Raw genomic sequence first — 27,768 nt, forward strand, 5'->3', positions numbered from 1 at the left:
TAAGTAAAAAAGACATGGTCTTAAACAGAAGGATTCTCCAGCCACTTCGCCTATCCGTCATTAAAAATGGCCACCTTGATACAATGGAACTGTCGAGGTTTACGTTCTTATCTGGATGACATCAAAAATTGCTTCCTACCATCCTGTATGTCTTTCCTTGCAAGAAACATTTCTGAAACCTGCCCATACAGTCATCTTTTGGTAGTTTTCTCTGTACAGAAATGACAGGCTGTGTGATGGACGAGTACATGGAGGGGTGGCACTGTTGGTTGATCAGTATGTGCCCACCCTGTCTTTGCCGCTCAACATATCCTTGGAGGCCGTAGCCATCCGTGTTTCCTTCAGTCATACCATCACTGTTTGTTCTCTCTACCTGTCACCTGGAGAGACATATGATCAATCAGACCTTGATGCTCTCATTGAACAGTTGTCATCTCCATTTCTAATCCTGTGGGACTTCAAGATATCATTCCCTCTCGGGAAGTGCTGTTTTTGATAGGAGAGGTTGCTCTGTAGAATGTATGGTTTCTGATCACAACCTTTCCCTATTCAATACTGGTTCTTCAACTTATTTTTATGTACCTAGTCAGTCCTTTACTGCTGTTGATCTCTCAGTTTGCTCCCCTTCATTATTCTCCCATTTTTCATGGAGGGTTGACAATAATCCACTAAGCAGTGATCATTTTCCTATACTTTTGAGAGAGACTGGCTGTGGTCAGTGCCACCCTACCTGCGTGGCCTGGTGGAAGCTGGATCAGGCTGACTGGTCCACTTTCACTGCTCTCACAGAACTTGATCCTGCCATCGTCAGTCAGCCATCAATAGACGACTGTGTGGCAGCAGTAACTGACTGTATTATACAAGCAGCTGTTCAATGTATTCCTAAATCCTCAACATGTTTTCCATTATATCCTCGTCCGTGGTGGAATCCTGTCTTCCACATGGCACAGAAGGCTCAAAAACGGGCCTGGGATACTTTCCGTAGATATCCCACATTTTCAAACCTCATTGCTTTTTAGAAGGAATCTTAGATTAAGTTCACAACTATCATATCTTCTACCACCAGTTCCAAGGTCATATGGGACAGGGTTCAACAATTCTGTTCCCCTCTCAATCTTACTCTCTGATGGCCAAGAGGAAGCTAATGTCCAGAGCATTGCCGATACTCTAGGTGAAAGCTTTTGCTGGGTATCTAGCACTTCTGCTTGTTCCTCCACCTTCTTGGCCATCAAGATTCGGGCAGAGCATTCACCTCTTTCCTTTCGAACTGTCTCTTTGACTATAATCATCCCTTTACACTGGTGGAACTGAAAATGGCCCTTCATCAGTCTGGCAGTACATCTGTTGGACCTGATAATGTACACAATGACATGCTGCGCCATCTATCTCCTGCTTCTCTTGATATTCTTCTAAATGTTTTTAACCGGATCTGGCAGGAGAATGTTTTTCCTTATGCCTGGTGCCACACTATAATCTTACCTTTCTTTAAGCTTGGGAAAGACTCCAAGTTTCATTCGAACTACCAACCAATTGCTTTGATGAGCTGTCTTTGTAAGACCTTAGAGAGGATGGTTAATGCTTGTCTTGTTTGGTTCCTGGAGGCAAACAATCTTATCTTGCCCACCCAGTGTGGGTTCCGATGGCAGCACTTTACCATGGACCACCTAATTTGACGTGAAACGTCAATCAGGGAAGCCTTTCTATATCAAAAACATCTTGTATCAATATTCTTTGACAATGAGAAGGCTTATGACACAACATGGAGGTATGGCATTTTGCGAGACCTCCATATGTATGGGTTACATGACCATTTACCCATGTTTATTAAAAAAAATTTTAACGGACAGGAGATTCCAAGTTTGTGTGAGTTCGACAATTTCCCGTTCTTTTCTACAGGAACTTGGGGTCCCTCAGGGCTGTGTTTTGAGTGTCACACTTTTCAGTATAAAAATTAATGCCATCACTGAACAACTCCCTCTCACTGTTGCAAATGGGCTCTATATCGACGACTTTCACATCTCGTGTCAGTCGTCAAACATGAAATATATTAATCGGCAACTCCAAACTGCCCTCGATCGTGTACTGAAGTGGGCCACGGGGAACGACTTTAATTTCTCTCTCTCTAAAACCGTTTCCATGCACTTTTGCCACCAACAGGATATTCACCCTGATCCTGAACTCCATATCGGTGAAGTTTTGCTGTCTATGGTCCCAGGGACCAAGTTCTTGGGGCTTATCTTTGACCATAAACTGACCTTTATATCACACTTAAAGCAGCTACAGGTCAAATGCACAAAGGCACTGAACATCCTCCATGTCCTCTTTACCACCAGTTGGGGAGTGGATCGATGTTCTATGTTAAAGATATATAGAGCTCTTATTCGATCAAAACTTGACTATGAATCAATGGTCTGTGGCTCTGCCAGACCCTCGGCCTTAAAGATGCTGTATCCCATTCATCATCAAGGACTTCAACTCTGCACTGTGGCTTTCCGCACCTCCCCAGTTCAGAGCTTATATGTAGAATCTCATGAACCTTTGCCGTTTGCAATTGTCTTTACTATATTCTTCAAAACTTTGTTCCTTACCAAAGCATTCCACGTGGGGATGTGTTTTCCTTCCTTGGTGGGCCATACTTTTACGGAATAGATGATCTGCCATTGGTTCTTTTGGCCTTTGCATACAAGCACAATTGGATGGATTGGATCTGTCCTTGAATAACATTGCAGAATCCACTGGTTAGCCCATCCGACTGGCATATTACAGAGTCCAAATGTGACATTTTTTTAAGTCATGTGAGAAAAGCAGATATTCCTGATTGGAAGTACCGTCTTTTATTTACTGAACATCTTTCGAACAATATTTCCATTCCAATTTATACGGATGGTTCCAAGTCAGGTGACTCTGTGGGCTCTGCCATGGTTTGTTGTTATGGTTGGGTGGTTGCACACAGAATCCCCTCAATAGCTTCTGTGTTCACTGCTGAACTGTATGCCATTTCTCTTGCCCTGGATCATATTGAAGCTAAGCAGTCCTCCAACTGCACTGTTTATACTGACTAGCTTAGTTCTCTACTGGCCCTGGAATCACTTCACGTTAGTTCACACCCTGTTCTCGCTGATATTCAAAACCAATTGGCCAATTTCTTATTGACATCTACTTCTATTCAGTTTTTCTGGATACCAGGCCATGTTGGTATTCACAGGAACGAGCTTGCAGACACAGCAACTAAATCTATCTGCTCTGGCACTATCACCACTGTGCCTATTCTATACATGGACTATGGTCCTGTATTCAAGGCTGTGCTCCGTGCCAGCTGGCAGTCAACTTGGAGTGAGCAACATGACAACAAGCTTTTCCAAATAAAACCCTATACTGGATTTTGGCCGTTTAGCTTCCGTAATGTTTGGAAGGAGGAAGTTGTTCTTACTAGACTATGCATTGGTCACAGTTTTTTAACTCATCATTTTCTTTTATCTGGAATTGATGTACCAGTGTGTAGTTTGTGTAACACTCAGATCACAATAGGCCACATTTTACTTTCTTGTCATCATTATGATTCACAACGACAGCACCATTTTAAACATGTTCTTACCCAAGGTTTGTCCTTAACATTAGACAGTGTTATTGGTGATGGTAACACTGTCCACCTTGATAAAGTTTTTAGTTTTTTATTGGCCATTAATCTTTTTAATGTCATGTAAGTGTTTTATATTTCTTCATTAAACCTTTTTTATTGTGGTTCCCTTTTAAGAGTCACAATCTCTCTAGTTCGATTTGAAATTAGAAAATGGCCATAACATTAAATAACTCGACACCAGGACTGGAAAGGCCTACTTCAGGTGACTAACACTGCTGTTTGAACTACCCGTTAGTCATCCTGGTGAGTTATTATTACAATTTTGCTGCATGTCTTTTAACACTTTTATTAATTTACCCTTTGATAATGGCTGTAATGACACATAACCTGGAACCAGGACTGGAAAGGCCAATTTCAGGTGACTGACGGTGGTTCTTGTACTTACCTGTTAGTGGTCCTGGCGGGTTATGGTAATTACCATTATGCTATGGAAAGTCTTTTACACCTTCTTTTACTCTGGTATCTCTCTTAACATTGTAGACTAGATGTCACATTGGTTTTATGCTATTTATGTTTTTTCAATGCTCTTTTGTTTTACCTTCATTTCTTTTTATGAATTTTACTACATTTACTTTTACTTTTTTACTGGATGTTTGGCGCAGATAGCCTAGCTGATTTGTACCATAAAACACTAAATCAACCAACTAACATGTATAATAAAGATAGAGTCCTGACAAAAATGAAAATCAGAATACTTAAGCATTCCAAAAGAATTAGTAGGACAGCATGGAAGTATCCCAAAAAACTGGCCAAACCAGGATATCTGGTCACTGTAGTTGATTTTCAAAACTTCCTGGAAGATTTATAACCATAATCTACACAAGAAAGATAACCTTAGGGCAGGAAAAGTATTAGGTAGTAGTTGTTATAACTCTTAAAACTCTCAACACAACTTAGGCTTCAACTAATTTTATAAATTGTATGAGATGTATCAGGACATAAAACAAACCTCTGGATTTGTTTAGTCACTTTTCTTATAGATGACTGTGAAATGATCTGTCTATATTGTGCACCATTTAACCCCTTCCCAATGGGCTTGGTAAATATACACGAGTTCATAAATACATTTGCACACGTTAAGTATTTACAGTATAACTTTTAATACAGTAGGTGTACCTTCACAATATTTTTCAATGAAATATTTTTACTAATGATTTGTTTCTGAAAATAGACACAGGTTGTTAAGCCTTTTAAAATTTTGTATGTGAAAGATATCAAACAATATATTTCTTTCAGGTTTTATGTATACATTTCAATAACCAAAAAAATCATGAGTTGCTATATTGATACCATATAATTTCAACTATAAGTTATCAAGCTTAATAACGAAGCTGTATTTAGGTTTAAAAAGTATTAAACTTGGAAGAAACTAAAGACACAATCTACCTTCTTGAAATCTTGCTTTGGAAGAATGTGGTAGCCTTTTAACAGATTAAAATTGCTGAGAAAATCATGAGGGGAGAGATTCTAAGCTGTTGATTAATTATTCACATCATATGTTGAAGTAAATGTATATAAGGGACCATTTCCAAAAATAGAAAGAGGTGGACTGGTCCCCTATGTTTGATTTAGTGCATAAGCAATTTTTCAGCAAAATAAAAAGATATGAGGTTTTTGTTTATATTCTAGCTTGTGAATATTACTAATTTTAGTTCCTAATTCATACAAAACTATAGACTTAGTGCTTTGACACCCCAAACATCTAATTTTTAAGAGTGCTGCGTTCATCATCCATGTGACTAACAGAAATTTATATTTAGGTGTGTTCTTTTAATGTTTACTTTTAACTTAAGAAACTAACTTGTAGATTATAATTCAGACTTGAATATTATATATAATTTGATTTGAAACTTATTAACATAAATTCATAATATTGTAGTTCAATAAAATTTTGAATGCAAAGTCAACAAATGCCATGACATGGGCTTTGATGCATGACCTGTTGTGAAAGGGTTAGTGCATATTATCTCTTTCTTAAGAACTCTTATGTATATTTAATATTAGGTTCCTGTATTTTTTTTCTATATTTTGTATGCAACTTAAAATATTATATATACTGTTTATACTAAATAAATATTTACCTCTTATGCATCATTATAATGGAAAAAGACAAGACCTGAGAATCATTCACAGAACTTATAAATCTATCCATCATTTCTAGAGATTTTATGTTTCTTTATTATACTTTGTATAGAAGCATGCATATATTGTATCATTTACTATGCCATAATGTCTTGTGCATCTTTAATTCATTATTGTAGGTTGAGTAGCACTTTTGAGGTTGAGTGGGAAAACATTTATATACATCATATATTTCTACAAGTCTCATACATTTCTTTTGTTTACTCCTCAAAATATCTGATCTTTTTAAAGGGCATAAGTGGGCATTTCCATCTTCTGTCTTCTTTGCAGGGTATATATATCTCTTGTATGGCTGAAAATGGAGCTGCTGCCAAAGATGGAAAACTAAAAGTAGGAGACAAAATTCTATCAATTAATGGAGTGGATGTGGAAGATGCTCGTCATGACCAAGCAGTCAGCATGCTTATGGGATTAGAGAGATTTGTTCGAATAGTTGTCCAACGAGATCATGTAAGAAAATTGAAAACTTATGATTTATACCAAAAGAATCTTAGGTCTTTGAAACATAGCATCAAATATGTAGTAAAGTTAACTTACTTTTGATTATTTCAAAATGGATGAGGGAAAGAAATCAACTATAAAAGCAGCAATTTTTTTCAGACCAGAAAGCCTTTTAGTACAAATCACTTTTCAAAAAGAAATTTATAATTTCAGAAAGTGCTCATATTATTAGCTTTTTTTAGTTATGATTTATTATTATTTTCTATACTTTGTATCACAAAAGCTTTTAGCATTCTTTTATTTTTTTGGTCAAAGAACGTAATCTTGTTGTTTTATAAGTTTTTTCTTATATAACTTAAAATTACATCAAATATAAAATTTCTGTTTATTCCTTCAGTATCTTTAGATTGATGATAATATATTTTAACCAGACTTATTTGTAATGTATAGCTGGTGCCTAAAGGATTCAAAGAATCCAGTATGCTGATCACTTCTGAGAAATCTGCTAAAACGCTAGAGATACAAAAGTCCTATAACAGTCTGTATTCTTCAGACTCTTACATGGTTAACAGACCATCCTATGTGGACAGTTACAAAAAAGATGGAAAGCCAACATATTCCATCTTCACTAAACTACCTGGCCTTAATAGTGATCCTGTGGGAACATTTCCATACCTTTCTCCATCTACCAGTACTCAAACCACCAGTACCTTCATTGCCAGAAGCCCAACAACGCCATTTTCTCATCCTTCCATGCTGGGTGCATTCCCTACTGTGCCAATCACTTCAGCTCAGCCTCTAAGATCTAGGAGCTTTTCGAGTTTCACTGATGCTGATCTACATTCTCAATCTTTATCAGCCACTTATACCAACAGTCCAACACCGAGACATGAGCATGCATGTTATGTGCCAATTTCAAACCTTCAGTTAAAATATCCTGACTCTCAAGCCCATGTCTTTTCTACACATTTAGTGCCACATGAAAAAGAAAATGAAAATCTTTCAGAACATTCCAATTTCCAATCACAAATTTCTACAGTACATTTACAGTTACCCCAAAATACATCTATATCAGTTCCAGCATACATCAACTCTCAACTCCAAGTAAATTCAGCTCATTCACAGAAACCACAGATGTACGGTGAGTCATCTCAAAACATTCACTCACATACAACAAACATACAGAATGCTGAAATACCTTCAGTGAGCAGTTCAAGTTTTCAGCTAAATGACTCTCAAATGACAGTAACTATTCAGCAAGAAGAGCCTTCTGCACTGGTAGGATCAGAATTGACTTCCCTTAAAAGACTTGGAACATTCAAAGAAACTGTCAGCCAGTCAGCATTTAAGGAAAATGTTAATACCCATGTTAGGAAGAATGTCCTGGCTCTTCCCAAATTTGAAGAAGTAAGATTTCAAATTTATGTGAAATTCTCCTTCCTTACCATTATCTTTTTATCCATGTAAATTATATACTTTTTCTGAATCTATTCTGAATTAAGAACCTTGTTTTTGACTTTATTTTATTTTGATTCTGTAACTCATTAAATTTGTAAATTTCATTGTTATCATTAATTTTAAATAAAATACATGTAAACGAAAGTGAAAAAATGTTTCTAAATCATAATATCTTGGTATGATGATAATAGAATGGGGCTGAGGTTAGTACATTTTAAAAATAAATTTTTATTCAGTATATTTTCCAACATAAAAAATATATGTATTTATATGAGATCTACATTATTTCACTAAAAAATTCAGTAATTAATTTCTTCCATCTAAATTCTTTCATGTTCACCTATTTAAACCATTTTTTGATGTTTCATAATGAATAGTGCCTCGCTGATACAGTGGTAAATCTACTGATTTACAATGACAAAATCATAGGTTCAATTTCCTTTGGTGGATTCAGGAAATAGCTTGATGTGGATTTACTATAAGAAAACACACACACATAATGAATATAGAATTAATGTATATAAATGAAATAAATTTTATTGGAAAAAAGGTAATTTAAAACGATTTTACAAGAGAAACATTGTTTGTTGTAGTCTTTTTCAGAATCAGAAAAAATATTCTAGTAACTTAGAATGTCTATAAAGTATCAGAAAATAATTTGCGAGTAGTAATTTTGATTTTATTTTAAAATCATTGGCAAAAATAAATGAGTAATATTATTTTCAGTGTATACAATGTTTTTTAATACTTACAATTTTTGGTATCAGATTTTCCATGTTGTAACTGTCACAGAGTTGTTTTTTTTGTAACTGAAGAAAATGGATTATCAAACATTCTAAATGTATATAGGTTTTTTTATTCATGTAGCCTTGTTCTGTTTAAGCTGTTGCAACATTACATGGCATATATAACAGTTGCTAGTTACTATTTTTCAGTTGGGTCAAATTGTAAATTGGAAACCAAGCAATCTTCAAAATATACAAGTTAATCCCTCCAGTTAAAGTACAATTAGCAAAGATGACCATTACACATTACATTTAGATGTAAATGTTAAATAATTAACTGTAAACACGTTTCTTTTTAGAAATTTCATAAGGGCAAAGAGAAAAACTAATACACCAATAAATTTGCTAAAGCACCATGAAACCCTTTTGGGTATGTGCTCTAATTTCTTTTTGATATTCTTTACAATTTTCTTCAAAGTGTTGTAATTTCATTTTTCCATTTTACATTTCCTCAGCATAGTTTTGAACCCCAGACTTCTCACCCATATGAGACAAATGCTTTATCAACTGAATTATAAAGCACTTGCTATTAAGGCACTTTTTAACATCTCAAACTGCCATGTCTGTCAAATCGTACAACAGACCTTTTCTCAGGCCTAATCTCATGGCCATGGGATGGTAATTCCAGTTTTTATGATTTTCTTGGCTTAAGTTTGAACCTGAGACCTCTCACATGGCAGGTGAATAATCTACCAATTGAATTAAAGGGTCAACCATATAGTAAGGCACTTTTTTTAACAGCTTGAATTACCACAAGTACACTTTTATAAAAAGAATGAGTTATACTTCAGCTGCCCTCAGATTCTCATTATTTTATGCACAAAGATTTAGATCTGTGGAGCCAAACTATTTGGTAACAAGTTGAGACAAGCCACTTGGATGTAATAAATGTTATTTCAAGTGTTTTCCTTTTGTTTTAAATAGGAGTAATAAAAGAAGTAAAATGTAAGACTTAAATTACAAGAGATATTCATATAAATAAATCAATCAAGATTGCTGATAATCATCACAGTAAGATGATATAAGACATTTTTCAATTATAATGTATTACCAACTTTAAAAATGTTTATTTCTTTCTATTAGCAAATGGTATTTAATGAAGTCCTTATTCATTTAATTTTAACTTTAGAATTGTACTTTAGAGAGATGTATTTTAATGAGACTTAAATGAAATTTGGTAATTACCTTTGACTATTTAAGAGTATTTAAAATATTTTTTGCAAATACAAAATATTCAAAACCTATGAGCTTCAGAAAGTTTATCGCATGAACCTGGTTTGATTGGGTTTGTGGTTACCCCTGGTCTTTTATAGTCTCTAGAAAGAACCTTGACAAACACCACTGATTTGTTTCAAGCATCAGTAAGTAATTTCTAAAAATACTTGATATTTATGAAAGACAAAAGATACAAACAGGTAATAGCACTGTAAAGTTTTAATAGAATAAGTGCATAATAAGAACTTATACCTTAACATGTAAAAAATGTTGCATTTTGCTTTTTCTTCCTCTATTTCAGGAGATTACACTGATAAAAGCTGGAGGACCTTTAGGTCTTAGTATTATAGGTGGTTCAGACCGTCCTTGTCATCCATTTGGCTGTGGTGCCCTTGGAATATTCATATCTAAGGTATAGTACAGCTGTTTCTTTTATAATGAGTTTTTAAATATTTAAATATAAGTACTTGTATATACGAAAATTCTAGTTATGAAAACTGAACTTTTATCATTGTGTATAAATACTAGTTTATTAATATTCATGTGTAAGTTTTAATTGCTTTAATCTTAAAATTTAATTTTTATTTAAAAGATATAGTACACGTATATGTGTGCATTCTTCAAGATTATGTTTTGTTACATAATATTCCAAAACATCCTTACCTTCTTTCACTAACTTCAGTTACAATACTACCAGGATTTCTACATTTGCCCATCTAAGCATTGGTATCATTTTTCTTTTACTTTTACCAGTCTTTATACCCAACTTAATTGTTCTTGACAATATTTTCTCATGACATTCTCCTCCTACATCAATGAACCTCTATCCTGATACTGTATTTTAGCATCTCATTCAGATAATATTAATCACTTTTTCTCAACAAATTGTTCTTTAACAGATATCTCTTTCTCTTTGTGCTATGGTTGTTGTGAAATATTTTGAGTGTTCTTCATGTTACCTAGTTGATTTTCATTTTTTTTTTCTTAAATTGGCCAGCTGATATACTGAATGAATTTTCAAATTGTTATTTCTGGCATGGAGCCAAATCAGGTCTTTCCTATCTTACTTCTGGGGGAAGGGAGAGTAGAGTCATTGTCAGTGATATTATTCTTATTGAGATAGAGACATATATATGATTGGTGGTGTTTCTCCAGAGGGCTCTGAGGGTGATTCTGGACATTCTGAAAAGAATTTGGATTTGCATTTTCCTGTGCCTTCTTTCATTCTTTTGGCTTCTCAGGAAGCCACTTTGGGGTAAACTGCCTGGGGTCTTTTTCTTCAGTGATCCATCAAGTGTGTGATGTTTTGGGTGTTTCCTTGATTGCTTTTAAGCCTGCACCTGACTTGGTGGCTAGAAGGTCTGGGAGCAAATGCATAGTTATTCCTCCATTTGCCAACATTGTGGCTCATGCAGAGAGATTTACTGTTGAGTTACATAAAAAGATAGCTATGCCTTATCCATCATGATTGACATAACTACATGATGTAGCCAAGTACAAGCATGTTCCAACTCTCAAAGAATACATTTGCTCATGGAAATTAGGGACTCTAAAGCAGAGTTTGTAGTTAAACTCAAACAGATCAGTGTCTCTTGGTTGGACAGCATTAGGTCTGCAGACTTTACAACCTTAAAGTCCAAGATATTGTTTTCCTAAACCTAAACTTTGTTGTGAAATTCTCAGGATCACCAAGTCCATTGAGGGTGAGTTGGCACCATTGTTCACATGCATGTTGGATCAATGGTAAGCTTCTACATTCATCCCTGTTGTCATTTGTGTTTTGACTTTTATCAACTCCTACAGTGGGTCATAGTACCACTTTTTGAAGATCCCAACCCCTAACATCAACTTCTTGGTACCAGTTGGAATGCTGCCAGTGGTGTCAGTAATTGTTATATACCTTACAGGTCTGTGAGTACTCAGTTCCAATAATTTCTTAACCAGAGATCCATGGGCACTGCAGGTCCTGGATCAGTCAAGGTTAGCTATTCAGTTCACATCTTCACTATTATCCACCTAACCTGTTGGGTTTCAGTCTCTTACAGATACTGGGTTTTAGTTCTAGTGCTATCAGAGTTTGGTTGGTCAGAGAGTAGAGAAAGAGTTATGCCAGTTCTTCTGGGCTTTAATTGCTGTAGCTTTGTTGGACCCAAGAAACAGGAGACTGATGGTGTAATCAATCTTTCTCATCTGTATCAGTGCCTAGATTTTCCAGTGTTCAGAAGAGACTCATTCTTCATTCTGAATTGGATTTTTTACTAGGATTGTGGATGTCCAAAGTTTCATGTACTCAGCTCATACAGTCGCAAGATAGTTACTGAAAGTTTTATTTATTGCTATTTGCTGCTAAATGTAGTTCCTATTGAAAAATATTGTTTGAATTTTATAACTGCTTTATATATATACACTACATGGCCAAAAGTATGTAGTAAACCCTTCTAATTAGTGGGTTCAGCTATTTCAGCCACACCCATTACTAACAGGTGCATAAAATCAAGCATACAGCCATGCAATCTCCATAGACATACATTGACAGTAGAATGGGTCGTACTGAAGAGTTCAGTGACTTTCAACGTGGCACTGTCATATGATGTCAACTTTCCAACAAGTCAGCACCTCAACTTTCTGCCCTGCTAGAACTGCTCTAGTCAACTGTAAGTGCTGTTATTGTAAAGTGGAAACATCTAGGAGGAACAACAGCTCAGCCACAAAGCAGTAGGCCACACAAGCTCACAGAACAGGACTGCTGAGTGCTGATGCATATAGCATGTAAAAATCGTCTGTCTACAGCTGCAACACTCACTACTGAGTTCCAAACTGCCTCTGGAAGCAACATCAGCACAAGAATTGTTCATTGGGAGCTTCATCAAATGGATTCCCATGGCTGAGCAGCCGCACACAAACCTAAGATTACCATGTGCAGTGTCAAGCATTGGTTGGAGTGGTGAATTGTGCTTCCCTATCTGGCAGTCTGGCAGATGAATGTGGATTTCCTGGATGCCAGGAGAATGCTACCTGCCTGAATGCATAGTGCTAACTGTAAAGTTTTGTGGAGGAGGAATAATTGTCTGAAGCTGTTTTTCATGGTTTGGACTAGGCTTTTTACTTCAAAAATCTTAATGCTACAGCATACAGTGACATTCTAGAGAACTGAATGCTTCCAACTTTGTGGCCCCTCGGTATGTGGTGAGGGGGCCTCCCTGGGAAAGTTCTGTTCTTTCAGTTTACCTCCTCTAAGATCTAAACATCCACCCACCTGTTTGCCATGCATGGTGACCCATGAAGAGGAGGAGAGGATCCTGGTGGTTGAGGAGTCCAACCCTAACACACCACTCTGGCCTTAAAATCCTGTAGACAGGCAGTCTTAGGGTGGACCCTTTAGGGTCAACTAAGTACCAGTGTTGGATGTTCTCAACAGGTGTTATGGACATTGTATCTGATGCTGGTATTTGGGTATGGTGCTCATGAAACCCTGGTGTTGCTGCAGTGTCCTTATTTGGCATTGTAGTGCATCCCCTCATAAAGCTTCATGTTGGGTGGGGTCAGTGGCACCAAATTATTCTTTTTTTATTATGGATCCTCCAAATAGAAACTTAAATAAAATAATGAAAAAACAGTCCACAGGAAAATGACCACGTTTTGAAGATTCTGAGCAATCTTCAACATCTGTAATCTGTAACACCTGTTGTACCTCTTTTTTTTTTTCTACATTCTCTTTCAGACAAATCTTCAGGGCATATGTTCTCCTTTTTTCATTCATAAGGGACTAGAGGGACTTGCTGGCTCTCCAAAGTCAATGGGGTATTCACCCTGATCCTGTACTCCATATCTGTGAAGTTGTGCTGTCTGTGGTACCTGAGATAAAGTTCTTGGGGGTTAACTTTGACCATAAGCTGACATTTATACCACACACCAAGCAGCTAGAGTCAAATGTACAAGAGTACTAAACATCTTCCATGAGCTCTCTTCCACCATTTGGGGAGCAAATTGACATTCTATGCTAAAGATATATTGTGTTCTTATTCGATCAAAACTCAACTATGGATCACTGGTCTATGGCTCTGCCAGGGCCTTGGCCTTAAAGATGCTGGACCCCATTCATCATCAAGGACTTTGGCTCTGCACTGGGGCTTTTCACACTTCCCCAGTTTAGAGCTTATACATAAAGTCTCATGAACCTTCTTTGCACCTCCGTTGTTTGCAACTGTCTTTACTGTATGCTTTGAAACTTCGTTCCTTACCAAAGTATCCCACCTGGGGTTGTGTTTTTCTTCCTCGGTGGGTTATACTTTTTCAGAACAAACAATCTGCCATTGCTTCTTTTGGCCTTCATATCTAGGCACAGTTGGATAAATAGTCTTTCCTTGGATAACATTGCTATATCTACTGGTCAGACCATCCCACCAGAGCTTCTTACAGTCCCAAATGTGATATTTCTTTAACTTATCTGAGAAGAGGAGATGCTCCTGATCGGAAATACTGTCTGTTATTTGCTGAACATCTTTCAAACCATCCTTCCATTCCTATTTATACAGATGGTTTGAAATCAGGTGTCTGTGTGGGCTCTGCCATGGTTTGTTGCAGTATGGTGGTTACATCCACAGCAGGGGTTCCCAACCTTTTGGCACTCGCGACATGAAAATGTAATTGAAATAAAATTAATGTTATCCCAAACTACTTCTAACAAGGCTACGCGACTCCCCTGCCAAGGCTTCGCGACCCCCTAGAGGGTCGTGATCAACCGGTTAGGAACCCCTGATCTACAGCTTCTGTGTTCACTGCTGAACTATATGCCATTTCTCTTGTCCTGGATTACATAGAAGCTAAGCAGTACTCAAACTCCACTATTTATACTGACTCGCTTAGTTCTGCACTGGCCCTGGAATTGCTTCACGTTGGTTCACAACCTGTTCTCACCGATATTCAAAACCAACTGACTAATTTCTCATTGACATCCACTTCTATCCAGTTTTTCTGGACACCCGACCACGTTGGTATTCGCAGGAACAAGCTTGGAGACATAGCAGCTAAATCTAACTGCTCTGGCACTATCACCACTGTACCTATTCCATACATGGACTGTGGTCCTGTATTCAAGGCTGTGCTTAGTGCCAGCTGGCAGTCGACTTGGTGTGACCAATGCGAAAACAAGCTTTTCCAAATAAAACCCTATATTGGACTTTGGCCATTTTGCTTCCGTAAGGAATGGAAGGAGGAAGTTGTTCTTACTAGACTGTGCATTGGTCACAGTTTTTTAACTCATCGTTTTCTTTTATTTGGAACTGATGCACCAGTGTGTAGTTTGTGTAACACTCAGATCACAATAAGCCACATTTTACTTTCTTGTCATCGTTACGACTCTCAACGACGGCACCATTTTAAGCATGTTCTGTCCCAAGGTGTATCTATAATGTTAATGTTATTGGTGACACTGTCCACCTTGGAAATGTTTTCATTTTTTTATTGGCCATTAATCTTTCTAAAGTTATTTAAGTTTTTTGATTTATATATTAGACCTTTTCTAATGTGATTCTCTTTTAAGAATGAAAGACCATCTAGTTTAATTCGAAATTAGAAAATGGCCATAATGTCAAATAACTCTTACCAGGACTGGAAAGACCAACTTCAGGTGACTAACGCTGCTACTTGAACTACCCGTTAGTCATCCTGGTGAGTTATAATTAAAATTTTCTACAAGTCTTTTTAAACTTTTCTTACTTTACTTTTTGAAAATGGCCATAACTTCAAATAACTCAGAACCAGGACTGGAAAGGCCAACTTCAGGTGACTGACAGTGGTTTTTGAACTTACTTGTTAGTCTTCCTAGCAAGTTATGCTGCAGAAAGTCCTTTACAACTTGTATTACTGTAGTTTTTCTCTTACTGTTGTAGACTAGATGTAAACATTGGTTTTAATGCTATTTATGTTTTTTAAACTTTGTTTTGTTTTACCCTAATTTACTTTTATGAATTTTACTAAATTTACTTTAATTTTAACTTTTTACCAGATGTTTGGCACAAATAGCCTATCTGATTTGTGCCATTAAACACCAAACCAATTAACCACTCTTTCAGACAAATCTTTAGGGCAAATATCTCCCTTTTTCATTCAGAAGGAACTAGAGAGACTTTCTGTCTCTCAAAAGTTAGTAAAAAGCTTTACTCTGGAAACATATTGGTGGAAACATCCACATCTCAACATAGTGAACTCCTCTTGCTTACAAAGGCAATTGGGTTGGAATTGCAACTGTAATTTTGTATCTTTCTGGCAGCATCAAGTAGATGAATTCATGCTACTTTGAATTCATTACGAGGAGTTACTGTTGAGAGGAATTTGAAGAATATCTCCGAGTCAGAGATTGTCACTGGTTATTCCACTGAAGGAGCTTCTGCAGTGAGGCGTATCTCCACTTGCAAAGATGGAATTATTATGCAGACCAATGTCCTCATTCTGACATTTATATCATCACATTCACCTGCCACCATCAAGGCATGTTTTCTCAGTTGCAAGGTATGGCCATACTTTCCAAACCCTCTCAGATATTTCCAGTGTCAGTGGAAGCAAACTGGCCCTCTTTCACTGCTCTCGTAGAACTTGATCATGCCATCGTCTGTAAGCTGTGTGGCAGCAGTAACTGACTGTATTATACAGGCAGCTGCTCAATGCATTCCTAAAACCTTGACACGTTTTCATGATATCCTTGTCCTGGTGGAATCCTGCTTGCCTTATGGCATGGAAGGCTCAAAAACAGTCCTGGGATACTTTTCGTAGGTATCACACATTCTCTCACCCCATTGCTTTCCTGCAGGCCTGTGCACATTCTCAGTGGGTAAGACATCAAAGCCAGAAGTACCCTTGGATTTAGTTCACAACCAGCGTATCTTCTACCATCAGTTTCAAAGTCATATGGGACAAGATTTAAAAGGTCAGTGGGCAATATAATTCTGTTTCCTTTCTGATAGCCAGGAAGTAGCTGATACCCAGAGCATCGTTGATACTCTAGGTGAAAGCTTTTGCCAGATATATAGCACTTCTGCTTCATCCTCCACCTTCTTACCATCAAGGCTCAGGCAGAGCGATCACCTCTTTCCTTTCAAGCTGATTGTTTCTATGAGTATAATTGTCCCTTTACACTGGTGGAACTCAAACTGGCCCTTCATTCGTCTGGCAGTACATCAATCAGACCTGGTGATGTACACTATGAAATGCTACACCATCTATCTCCTGCTTCTCTTGTTATTCTTCTGATTGTTTTTAACTGGATCTGGCAGGAGAATGTTTTTTCTGATGCCTGGTGCCAGGCTATTATTCTACCTTTCTCTAAGCCTGGGAAGGATCTCAAGATTCCTTCAAACTACCAACCAATTGCTTTGACAAGTTGTCTCTGTAAGAGATTAGAGAGGATGGTTGATGCTCACCCTTGGACAGTGACAATGGATGCATTCTTGTAATACTGGTTTAGGTTTGATGCTTGATTGTGGTCCTGCTTTTTCATCAGCTGTAGTTCAGTACAATGTTTATGGAAGAGAGTCCATTGTCTTGCAGTTCTAAATGTTGAGTGGTCCCATCCTGATTCCTTGGTAGAGCACAATTTGTTCCATATCCTTCTTATAATTATGGAGACAAGAAGTATTTACCTTTCCACTTAGTTGATGAGTGAAGATGTATGTTCATAATTCCAGAGGTGATGAGTTTTGTTTCCTCAGGTAGAGTATAGCATACAAGATTCTGTCATTCTGAATCTGGGGTATTGCTTTTTTGACTTTTTCAGGTTGAGGAGAAGGTTTGTTCACTTTGGTGTTGCTTATCTTCATGTCATGATTCTGATGAAGTAATGTAAAATTCCACCCACAGTACAAGAATGAAGTTCTGTGTGCAGAACATACCTGTTCTGTGTAGAGTGTGATTTTCCCCACTAGAGTTCCAGTCTCCTACTAATGCACCCATGATTTGTGCAGTCACTTTCTGTATGGATAGTGCCCTCACCAACTCCTCTACCTTATTAATTTGTGATTCTAGTTGTAGTGTAAGAGGAGATATGTTTAGGAAGTTCACATTTTCTGAAATCAAAAATGTATTTTCAATAATACTTACCTACTTTCACACTTTTCCACCCTTCCTTTCCACTAAAAGCCAGTGTTTGAAACTGCAAATTGACTCAGTCTTGAAAAAATTGATAACATTACCCAAATGAGGTGTTTATATACAGTTCCAGGTTAGAGAGTGCATTAATGTAGGTAAAGAGTGTCATGAAACAAAGAGCAATTAAATAAAGTACAAAAAACTGGACCAATGCTTAAATAGGCAAGGGAAGAAACTCTGGCAGATGAGTAATAACTGTAATGTGAGAGGAAGGAAGTATTATCAGAAATACATTTTTGATTTAAGAAAATGTTCACTTTGAGTGTAAATAACATTCTTTTAAAATTATTTTGTGTAATTTGAACAACTTTGAATTGATTTTAATTGCAGTAGGTCAACTATGCAACATCAATAATCTCAAAAAAGTAAATAATGATAAAGTTAATGAGTTGTAACAGTGGTTTTGGTACAAAATTATAAATTATGTTAAAGGTGATTTGTGCTTCTTTGAGACCTTTTTTTGTTGTATTTACAACTTAAGAGATGATCATTATTTCTTGGGGAAAACTTTACGTCTTCTCTCTAACCTTCTTTCATTTATTGAATTTCATCTATATAAATTGTTTCAGCTATTTTCACAGTATAAACCTCACTAACAGTATGGTATTTTTTTAAATACTTACACTTGAAATCCATTTGAAAATGGATATTATAAATAAATGAAATGTTTACTTGGCAAATCTATAAATAAGGAAGCAAAAAAGAAAATAATAAGCATGTTAGTATGGTTGAAATAGTATGTATTTTATTGTTATACTTGCACAGCACCAGGGAAATAATTATTTCAACTCAGTATAATGTTTTTAATGATTATCTATTTAGTTTAAAGAAAAAAATGGCTAAGTAGTAATGTGAAGCCTTAAAAATAGAGTATAAAAAAGCTTCCTTGACCAAATATTAAATAACAGAACAAAATGTGGTATTTTATATATGTTTATCAAAAAGTACTTGATCATATTTATTACAAATGTTAAAGAAAAAATGAAAGAATTATCAAAATGAAGGCTTAAGGTTTAAATAGATTTTTTTTTATCCATGAAAGGTAAACATCCATGTTTGTTTCTTTTTATTTGTCTAAGTTTTTAATGTGCCTTTGGAAAAGGACTGAGTGTCTAATTTGCATTTAAAGTTCTGTATATCCGATTTTTAGTGTTGTTTTTCAGTTGGGTTTAATGAAGTCCAATTAATTTTCCATTCTCATATACTGAGTTTTGTTCAGTAATGTTTTATTTTGAACCATGAATATTGTAGTGTGAAGTGAGAGTTTTATTTATGATGATATTTTATCTGATTTAAATGAAAGCTTTTCAAAATATAACAAAAGTATAATAAATCTAAGGTGTTATCTTTCTTTAGATTGTTCCTAATAGCACAGCAGCAAACTCAGGAAAACTTTATGTAGGAGACCGATTAATTAAGGTAGGAAGTATACAGCCATGTGAATTTAGTTTAAATCACTCAACTTTATTAACTTCTCACCAAAATTTATATCCCTACAGCCATTCTGAATAGCTTAAGAACACAAACAAACCAAAAATTCAAAAATTAAAGGTAAAATACATTGAAACAAAATTAGAGCTAAGGAAGCTAGATCAGCATTATTAATTAGCAATATGTGCAAAATTAAGCCAACACTTGTTACTAAAATATTGATTTTAAAATAAGTGCGCAGAATGTAAACCACTTAAAAATTCTATAAATTCATAGTTGTTGCAATATTAATTCAACAATTGGATTTACACTCATTGTAAATTTTGTTGTGACTTTGCTTACAATAATTTCTGCAAAGATTCAGCTTAATAACATACAAATGAAAATATATCTAGTGTATTATGTCATTTAAGCTGTTGAAATATTCTATATATTTTCCAACCAATAATATTTATCATCACAAATAAATACAATAGTAAAACTCAAAAGTTATTATTGTTTACACTCAGTGTAGAACATGCCAGTCTTTTTATCATTTAAATGCTAAAGTTTCTAACATGCAAAATGTATTTTAAACTAGAATTTAGCTACTCACAACAGTAGGCATTAAACAGATTTAATCAGGTGCTTTTAAATAACTTGCATAAAGTCAAAATAAAAACTCACTGTTTCCATAACTAAGTGAATATATCTAGTTCCATGTTGATAACTTTAGTTGAAAGTAAATCAACATTCATTTCTTGTTAACACTTGTTTTTATATTTACATATGCATCAAATTAGAATTACCAAATCCTATTAATTGTCTACACAGTTGAGTAACTCACAGATGAAAAAAGAAAGCTTGCACTTAAAAATTAATCCAATGTTAGAGACATCAATGCACTTAAAAGACACAGCATGGCCATGTGATTAGAGCACTTGACTTGCAGTCTAAGTGTCATGGGTTCAAATCCCCATCCCACCAAACATGCTTACCCTTTCAGATGTGGAAACATTATAATATAATGGTCAACTGCACTATTCATTGGTACAAGAGCATCCCAAGAGTCAGAAGTAGGTGGTGATGTTTAGTTGCCTTTCCTTTAATCTTTTACTGCTAATTTAGGGATGGCTAGTGCAGATAACCCTTGTCTAGCTTTGTGCAAAATTTATAACAAACAATACATTCAGTGAAAACTCCTATTTGTATACTTCGCTTTAACCATCGGAAACAAAGACAGAAGCTATGTTTCAATGGTATAAAATAATTTTCATTGTAATATGAAATATGGCTATGTTTCCATTAAACCTAAAAAAAGAGCAGCTAGGAACAAAAAATTTCAACTTACCCAAATTATTAAAATAATATTGATAGCATATAATTTTACCAGTAAGCTTATAAATTTCATTTTCTATTATCTAAATGTCAACTAATTGCAAATATAAAGCCTTTGATACTAAGTAAGTTGGCTTACAATGATACCAAAATTTGTTTTTTGCTTCATTTAACTGAATGTGTGTGGGGTAATCAACCCCATATCAGAGAATAAATGTTGACTATAATTCAAATTTACTATGGGTATCTACAAAAAAAAATTGGCAAAATTTTACAGACTAACAAGTTGGAGTGTAAGGTAATTTTTATGTGAGAAAAAATACTTTTGTCTATCATGCAGTTTGCCTAATGCATTTGCATAATGTACAAAACCTCCAGAATGTGTATGTACATTTTTATTTCTATTACTACAATATAATATATGTAATATTTACTCTCCAATACCACAAACTGTCACAAAATTAACAATGTAGTGTAAAATGACTAGTTGACAACTCTGTCATCAAATAGCTAATGCCTTGGTGAATGGTGCTGTGTAAAAGGTGTATTGGTGTACATATGATTAAACAAATCACTATGAGAGAAAAAAAAAGCAAAACATATCAGTTAAGATGAATTACAGCAAATTTAAAAGGAAAATATCTTTTGTAAATGTCTTAATAATATAATATTAGTAAATTATTCTACTACATATCTAACAAAGTATTGATATTTTTGCTATTATAAGAAACTTTTTTGAGTGATACATAAAGGTGTTTTGAGTTCTGTCTGTGAAATATTGCAACTGTAATCGAAATTTATCATAACTAATATGGTAGGATGAGTATTCAGTGTAACAGCTTTTTAAGACTCACACTGTGGGTAAATTAATATGTATAATTATCTTTGGACCTTTCTTTATATTGGTATAATTTTTATTTTAGTTTCAAGCATTTGGCCCTCTTACTGGAGCCATTATTGGGCACTAGTGTACTTAACACATCTATATGCAATTATATATGTATTGCAAACAATGGTGTCTGTCTGACCATTTGTTTGTGTCCTATTTGCAAAGCTATACATGCAGGCAAAGCTCAAACATTCCCTTTAGAAATGACTTGAGAACAAGCATAAATAATATTGATGCCCAGTTTCATTTTGTAAGTAGGATATTCTACAGTAAAGTGTATATTAATATTCACATTTCAAAATGTGACGTAATTTAAATTCTTAAAATACTTAAAATGTAGATTTACTGGATACTATTGTTGAGTGGTTCTTATCATGACTGAAATGTTCAACAATTACTTTTTACAGTAGGTGGTAAAAGTAACTCAGAGCTTTGGTTCTGTGTGCACCCAAGAGTGCAACACAATATAAGAAGTCCATAAAGTAATTTAAATTGATAGATTAACTTAAATTTTCCCTGCTACTGTGGACAGATACTTTTCTTGTTCTACATAGTTTTTCTCCCATTAAACATTTTTGTTGGAAAAAAAAAAAAAGGTAGACAAATTCATGGTAGATTTGTCAAGAAAGCAGAGAAACTCCCAAATAAAAATAAGAAATCAGGAAACAAACTTGGTTCACATCAGTAACTAACATCAGGGTCATACGTGTTTGTGTTTTGATAAAACATATGTAGTATTATTTTAAATTTCTAATTTTTTAAGTTGTTACAATTTTTTACCAGTAGACTGGCAAAGAACATTTATTTTCATTTAAAAAAAATTTACTTGTGATGAAAAGTATAATTATGTTCATTTTACTACTTTTGTTGACTTTTGAGATCTGATGCATATGCATAGTCAATACAGAAGTTTACATCTTATTGTTGGCCATTATTATCATTTGGTTCAAAAGTGTTAAGCTGTTTCAGTGAATAAAGAGAAAATTAAGTTATAACATTTATATCTTTTAAATTTTGTTAAAGAGAAACTTTCTGTATTTTATATGAATATGATAAGCTGGTTATGGTTGCTAATATATTATTGAACTAGTAAATAATACTTTAATATATTTTCTTAGTTTTATGTCTAACTACTACACTGTATTCCAGGAATTCAGGGGATAAACAACACAAGTATTAATCATTCATTCCTCAGTGATTTAAAGAGAAAGGATTGACAAACATTTAATGTGTACTTTGTACAGTTCACTCTTCTACATATATGTGTAAACACATGTTGTATAAAACTTTGTTTGTTGATAAATACACGTATTCATCTAATTTTTTTTATTTCACTGTAAATGGTCCAGGTTGATGGTGATTCTAATATATGTAAAATGTTTATTCAGGTGAATGGTGTTGATGTACAGCAAGCTTCCCACCAAGAAGCTGTTTTAGCACTACTTGCTCCAGTTTATCAAATGGTTCTTACCATTCAACATGACCCACTTCCTAAGGGTTGGCAGGTAAGCCATTCTTCAGTTCAGAATTACAGATTTGTGTAATCATTGACACTTTAATGCCATAAAATATTTCAATTGTATATATGCACACCAGTTAGAAAAATTTTGAATTTAGCTATGTGTGGGAAAATTTTAATTCATTTTTTAAATTTTTGTTAAAATAATGTATTTACCACTATAGTTTGTTTGTAGTTAAACACAAAGCTACACAATGGGATGTCTGTGTTATGCTTACTATGGGTATCGAATCCCGGTTTTTGGTGTAAGTCAAAAAACATACCATTATGTCACTAGGGAGCCTTTAACAGCAACAAAATATACTTTAGTTAAACATTTCTTTCCTGTAATAGATGATAAGAATTTTTGAATCACTTTATGCTATTTCATTGTGAATAAAATTACTCTAGATTTAATGTAATATTTAATGGTTGAAAATGGGTTGAATTATATAATTATCATTAACTGGTTAAAAATACAAAGTTTTATGATTGCACAGTGTTTAAAAATGGTGTGTATGAGTTGACTTATAATTCTGTATTAATTATTAAGTTAGTCTGTTTCATATTTGAAAATAAAAACAGATGTTTAATCTAGTAGTGAGTTAACATTTAAAAATGTTTGTAAACAGAAATATGTAATTATTTTTAATTGAAAAATATATACTTTATATTATTAGGTTTTCCAGTCTACCAAATTTTATGAAGATACACATAGCATTAAAAGTTATAAATATTTAATGTGTGCTAATGAGTGTACAAACTCATGTATTCTTTACAGAGCCTGTCATGAAAAGTTGAAATGTCTCTTCATTCACATTGATCAATTTTACATCTGTAAACAAGAGGATTTAATACTAAATCTACTTTTAATACTAAATTTATTTTTGTAAACATCTTGTAATTTTCTATATTTTTTCCCATATTGAGTTAAGGTGTTTTTTTCAATGTTCTTGATTTGGTACTCCTAGACAACACAGTTAAGGACCACAAAATGAATTATGTTTAACCAGAAATTCCTTTTTGTATTTTGCAGTTGTACTTGTACTTACAGAGTATTTTAAGAAAGGTCAAATAACAGAAAGTGGAATATTATATGAGCAATAACAATCAGTTTTAATTTTTAAGTTGTACTGAATTTAAAAAGTTTCAAACTTTAAAGCTTATTGAAGACCACTTAAAAATTTCCTGATGAAATCTTTGTTTCTTTCCATATTGCCTAATTTTGTAGAAACAAGAAAAATAAATACTGAGAATATACATTCACTAGTACTTTCTTTATACAGTGTGACAAAAATATTTTAGTATGTTACTTATACAGAAAGCCCCTTCTTTAAAATAATTTTATCTAAATGCTACTTGTCATAGAGAAAATAAATTTATTGAGAGAAACATTGAGAATCCTAAGTTTTGTTCAGGAAAATTTGAACATGGTAAAGGGTGTTTTAAAAAACCATCACAGAACATGTTTAGTGCTTTACATCTTTCTCAAGCAGAATATCAAGCTTAACATGAATGAATGCATTATTATTTTGTGTTCTGTAAAAGTGTCTGTTAGAAGTATTTAACATTACAAAAGATATGAGGGGTTGGCTCGGTATTAGAAGGTGGTACTCTCAGTGCATCCTACCTCTTGGCACAAAGTTACTTGTTTTTCCAACATTATTTTAAAACTGTTTGTAAGGAAGTAAGTATCCATACTTTATTCAGAATTGTCTTTTGACCAAAGTAAAATCCCCATTTAATGGTACAGCAAACCAACAGTTTCACACAAATACTCTACACCCTACACAGGCATTTTTTTTAAAGTCATCAGCCTTCTGTTGTTGAAAGGATGGTAGAAAGAAATAAGTGAATGCAATGCTAGTTAGCTAGAAAAAGCAATTCAAGTATTTGGTTATGAAACAACCATCACCATACCCAAACTTTCCAATTAATTATTTTTTATTTTGAATGTGATATTGATAAAATTTTGTTCTTGTACAACAAGTAACTTTTAAGACATAAACATTTTAAATATGGATTTTTATTTATAACCATTTACTCTACATTAAAGCAAAGACAGATAAAATTAAAGAACCATTGTTTTATCCCATTGGATTGTGTGTTTTATTACTTCTGTATAAAGCTAATTTAAAAACTAGTTAAAATTAATATATATTTGAAATTTTCAGTAAGGGAAATATATTTTAAAGATTTACTCTGAAGATTATAATTTGGGTATTCATTGTATTTGAATAACCTTGGAACAAAATATTATGTTTGTTTGGTTTTTAGTTCATAATATAGATAAATCTGTTTCTCCTTTTTTTAGTTATATCATAGAATTACAGTGTATACATAAAATATCATAATGATTTTGTTTCCTCAAAATATTTGAATGTGATACGTTTGTTTTTAACTTTAGTTGGTGAAAAATATGGCATTTTATATCAAAAATTAGAAAATTCTAGTTTACTGGCTAGTTTAGCTAACATTTGATATCTGCATCTTCACTGTCTCTCTTCTAATGTTGTTAGATTTTGTTTCAACTCAATCCTGTTCAATTAACTGCAAGTAAGCATTCTTTCTGCCACTTATTTCATTACATCCATAGTATGCTTGTATTGATCAATTGTACTTTTGTACCATTTTAATATTTTAATTTAGATATAATAATACTCTTGAGGTTTTATTTTACACTGCATTACATTTTCTTGATATTTTAGTTTTCTTTGCATGTTACTTGCAAAGTAACATACATAACATAACAAAAATACATGATATTTTAGTTTTCTTTGCATGTTACTTGCAAAGTAACATACATAACATAACAAAAATACATGATATTTTAGTTTTCTTTGCATGTTACTTGCAAAGTAACATACATAACATAACAAAAATACATGATATTTTAGTTTTCTTTGCATGTTACTTGCAAAGTAACATACATAACATAACAAAAATACATGATATTTTAGTTTTCTTTGCATGTTACTCCTTTGCTGTATTAATCAAAGCTTCTCTTCTGTTCTTTTCTTAACATTTTCACAATTGTAGTAGTTGTAGTGGCAGTGCATTAATCTTACAGTTAAGAGTTAGTGTTCTGAGTTTTCTAGCAAGAGATTCTAGTATTCTAAGGTGGAATTCTTCCTGGAAATGGAGAATAATATGGAAGAAACAGGAAGATGGCACAACACATTTGTTTAGTCAGTGATTGGTAGTATACTGGCATTGTAGGTTTTGATGTTACAGCATTCTTTTATTTGACTGCAAATTATTCTAGTGGCTTATTCAATATATTCCTGGTTGCATCTCAGGCATGGAATTCATATATTGTCTTTTTTTGTCTTTAAAAGTTGTAAAGATTTTTGACCCAGACTCTGTTTTAAACACACATTTTAAACATTTGGGTTATTTATCATTTAAAAAATGTAAAAATACATCAACCAACTTAATGTAGTTAAACAATATATCTCCTGTGCTGAGAACATTTAGGACTGGACTGTAACCAAACTTTTGAAATCATAGAAAAAAGACTGTCATTTGTGAATAGAATAATCTACAATAACACCAAAGAGCTAAATATCACATTTGTTATATTATACTTAAAAAAAAACACATTACTTCAATCATACACTACTTAATTAAGTGAACAATTATTAAAAAGTTATATCTACAAATTGAGATAAAATATGTCTTTTAAACAATACATAGACTAAGAGGGTTTTTCAACTCTAAAGACAAACAAAATTCATTGGATCAAACACTAGAAGGTTTCACAGTTGAATAAAAAACACTCTAAATGTAAAACCTTCAAGACTAGTCATATTACCAACCACTATTTGAATAAATATTATTTTGAGCCAATCTCCAGTTATTTTTCTATTATTATCCTGGATATAATTTCATTTTAGATTGCTAGAATCTTTTGCCATTAACCTAAGAAAACCAACTCTTAATTGAAAGGTGAGTGCACTGCCACTACATTTTTAATTGTAAAAATATTAATGAAAATAATACAATATAAACTCTTATCATTCAATATAAAGTGGAGTAAAAACAGTTTTAGTTTTCTTTGTATTATATTTTCTTGTTCGGCTAGTTTACTTTGTATGATACTGTTTTACTACTTCAATTGAGTTTGCATTATATTCTTGCTTTTTGAGATTACTTTACATCTCACATCATAATTTTATTTTTTGAAGCTACTTCAGGTGATGCTTTCATTTTATATTTTTTGTAGAAATTGGCATGTACTTTAACTGTATTATCCCAATAAGAACAAGAAACAAGATCACAAACCATTCATCAATAAAGCATCAGTTAAACTACTGTCTGTTTGTATAACAGACTGTAAAATATTTCTTAAATATTATAATATAGATATATCATATATCTTTTTAACATTATATTAAAACTTCCCAATTTCTTAAACACTTTTTTGTTTCTGCATGAAATTTTAAGTTGATACTAAAATCCTGCATCATAAAAATAAGTTTTTAAAATGTGTTACTTTGTTTCTTCAGAAAATTTAGAAGTGATAATTTTTAAAGGAGATTTAATGGATCAAATTAACAAAATGAAGTACTGTGAGTAGTGCTTGTACTACTTCTGTTAAAATGAAAACATTTTGTATTTCATTATACAGGAAGGACCTTCTGACAGTACAATAATTAATATATACAAGTAACTCAACTCTGTGTTTCATGTGAGATATTACATAGAAATATACAAGTTTTAAAAGTTACACATGTAATCTGAACATGAAATATATATTAAAATTTATATATATATGTATAATACAAACTTCTTATGCATGAAATATATT

General features: G+C 33.6%; 1 protein-coding gene across 1 annotated transcript in view; it reads left to right on the forward strand.

Annotated features, from left to right (window-relative positions):
* LOC143251643 (uncharacterized) overlaps positions 1–27,768 on the forward strand; it is a 206,009-nt gene that overhangs the window by 133,153 nt on the left and 45,088 nt on the right. Inside the window, exons 23-27 of the mRNA XM_076502905.1 lie at positions 6,053–6,232; positions 6,674–7,630; positions 9,983–10,093; positions 19,180–19,242; positions 22,849–22,965. Of these exons, the coding sequence (XP_076359020.1) occupies positions 6,053–6,232; positions 6,674–7,630; positions 9,983–10,093; positions 19,180–19,242; positions 22,849–22,965 (1,428 nt within the window). The remainder of the gene's footprint in view (positions 1–6,052; positions 6,233–6,673; positions 7,631–9,982; positions 10,094–19,179; positions 19,243–22,848; positions 22,966–27,768) is intronic.

The sequence above is a fragment of the Tachypleus tridentatus genome, chromosome 6, assembly GCF_004210375.1.
Source record: "Tachypleus tridentatus isolate NWPU-2018 chromosome 6, ASM421037v1, whole genome shotgun sequence".
Lineage (NCBI taxonomy): Eukaryota > Metazoa > Arthropoda > Merostomata > Xiphosura > Limulidae > Tachypleus > Tachypleus tridentatus.